Raw genomic sequence first — 2,665 nt, forward strand, 5'->3', positions numbered from 1 at the left:
TGTGGCTATGGCTAAGGGCAGCGTACGATAGCCTCAGGGGATGCAAATTAATCAGAATTGCTACGCTTCGAACATTTAAAACTCAAAGGCACTTTGAATTAGTATAGCGATAATCATCTTTCTTCTCAACTAATCTGACCCTCTACCATAATAGGCTCTAGACACTTTCTCCACACATTGACTATTGCTTAGGATGTTGTAGCCAACATCTACAGCCGCTGGGCTACGCGCTTTGAATTTGATAGCCAGAGAAACGCCTGCCCCAACATCATACTCAGCATACTTTTTCATCTCGACAAAGCATGTGACAGTGACAGGCGTCACCAATGACCATATCACAATTCCGGTAAAGACGATCGACATTGCTATACCAACTTGTGTCCACACGATCGCACCGGACTCCAATGGATATCGTCCACCGGGGACACGAGGCGCAATATGCAAATACTATCCTAGTTTTCCTACCGCTACAGTATTTGCTGTATTGTTTGGCATCATGATAGCTGTCAACATATAGCAAGCGATTCGATATAGAAAGGTGGGTACTGATGGCAACATTGCTCGAAGACAATGTTGAATTGACGAACGTATTAGAGATTTTGCTGGGTCATTATCATGGCTAGTGTGCCCTTTGATAGTAGGATATCACTTCAGCCACAGAAGTAGCCATGACTGTATTGGTGATCTCCAAGCTTCCTATTACACAGATAGCCCTATATTATTACTGTGCCTCCGAGAGTCTTACCGCCTCCCTTTCAAGTCATAATATTCATCTACCCAACCCTTGATGACAGCTATCTCATTATCAATGACCTGTTGCACACCTGCATTTGCTGCGCCGTTGCGAGCAAGCAGATCGCTACAATGAATGCCCTTCGGAATCACCTGGACCGGGGCCTCAGGAGTGCCTTCAAACGGCCCGCCTGGTCGGAAACTGGACGAGACCGTTGCGTCAAGCCAGGGGTCAAATTGACCATTAGTCCAGATCAGGCGTGTCGTGTTTGTGTGGAACCACCCGCCGGTATACGCGTTAACGTCGTCGACATCCTTGCCTTGGGCGATGCCGTAGGTGTCTTCGGGGAAGAAGAGGCTGCATTGTCTCTCCCAGTACGCGTTATTGACAAGGCGGGAAACAATGCTGGGGCGATCGGCAGGCGCGCCATTCTGCCAGTATTTGAAGCTAAGCGGGTCATCAGCGCAAATTCTTCAGCTCTAAATCTGTAGATTCATTACGGTTCATTGCAGAGGAACCAGTTCCACTGTCGGTTCACATTGTTATCAAGCCTGATGTCGGTGAAGATTGGGCTAGAAGCGTTGTAGGTGTCGAAGCACCCAACCTCAAGATCGTCCGTCCATTCATCATAACCATAGCCGGCACAATCTAGAAAACATTAATTCAATCTCATCATTTCACCTATAGCCTCGACTTACAGCCGGGAAGCACTACGGTCTTAAAGTTAGTAACTTATTCTTCAAGGTAATATTTGTGAAGTAGTCGGCATGGTACCACCGGAATAGGATGAATGGCGATTTACTTACTGATCTCTTTTGTCCACTTGGCATATCCGTTCAGGGCTTTGCATAAGCCAACACCTTCTTCCCCAGGGACAGTGTTGTTCGGGAAAGCTGGGCCTGCATTCTCAACATAGTCGCACCATTGGTAGAAACCGGAATATCCGCTGGTGAATGAGTTTCCTTGCCAGTTCCAGGGGCCGTTTTCGAGTGCACTGGAATCCATTAATCATTGCTCGCTGGCAGACGGAGATATCACAACTGCTTGCGATATTGACAAGCGCACCTAGCAAAATCGTCATCATGCACGATACCACCCAGGCCAAACTTCTCCTTGAGACTCTGTTTTGCCGCTGCATCATCACCCTTCAGGATCTTATCGACATAGTTGATAACCTTGGATACATCGGTACTACAGTTCTTGGGCATGCCCAGCTGGACTGGGTGGAAATATTCCCACTGCGATATGTTAAGACTTGATCATGAAGGTGTTACGACATCTGCAAAGTCAACCTACGAAATCGCCAACAGCCTCCACCACAGCGCTGGAAGCGTGGTATGCCCAGAAAGTACCCGGATCAACTGATTCAACCCAGGCCGAAAGTGCACCGCTATAGCTGCCACCAGAGAAGACCCACGGAGCGCTGCCGGCATTGCTGGAGCCATTCGTGTCAAACGGCAGCTGGACATTGTTTGCGAAGTATGTTGTGTCGGCAATTGACTGTGGTAGGTTAAGGAGAGACAGGTTGGCGGAGGTGAGCACTGTATACGGAGAGGAGGTTCCGTAGTATCTATGCTCCATGATCACGACCGCACCCCCAATGGCTTGCGCAAATAGTCCTGTGATCGTCCTGTTGGTGAGGTATCCTGTGTACGGCGCGGCTGCTGCCTCTCCGGGAGTGAAGAAGACAACCGGCGACCCGGGACCCGCGTAGAACTCATCACTCCACCAGAATTGTTGGGAGAATGTTCCAAGTTCCGGGTGATCGTGGTCAATCAGTTGCTGGAAAGTAGCCTGGCCCGTGGACCGCTTCTGAATCCCAACTCGGTCATCTTCCAAAGGAGGAGGGACCATCTGAACACCGCCAGATAGATGAACAGCGGCTGCCCTGTGCGCAAGAAGCACACTGGCGAGCGCTAAGGACTTCATCAT

At 49.4% G+C, this 2,665-nt stretch overlaps 1 protein-coding gene across 1 annotated transcript; it reads right to left on the reverse strand.

Moving 5' to 3' along the window:
• Positions 1-650: 650 nt before the first annotated feature.
• On the reverse strand, positions 651-2,665 carry UCRPA7_8021 (putative serine peptidase protein; the record flags this gene model as incomplete). Its single annotated transcript, XM_007920543.1, has 7 exons — positions 651-696; positions 746-1,180; positions 1,234-1,381; positions 1,432-1,443; positions 1,540-1,727; positions 1,799-1,971; positions 2,030-2,665. The coding sequence occupies 7 exons, from the start codon at positions 2,663-2,665 to the stop codon at positions 651-653; spliced, it is 1,638 nt and encodes a 545-aa protein (XP_007918734.1).

This window comes from Phaeoacremonium minimum (assembly GCF_000392275.1).
Source record: "Phaeoacremonium minimum UCRPA7 unplaced genomic scaffold PA7_03_scaffold_566, whole genome shotgun sequence".
Lineage (NCBI taxonomy): Eukaryota > Fungi > Ascomycota > Sordariomycetes > Togniniales > Togniniaceae > Phaeoacremonium > Phaeoacremonium minimum.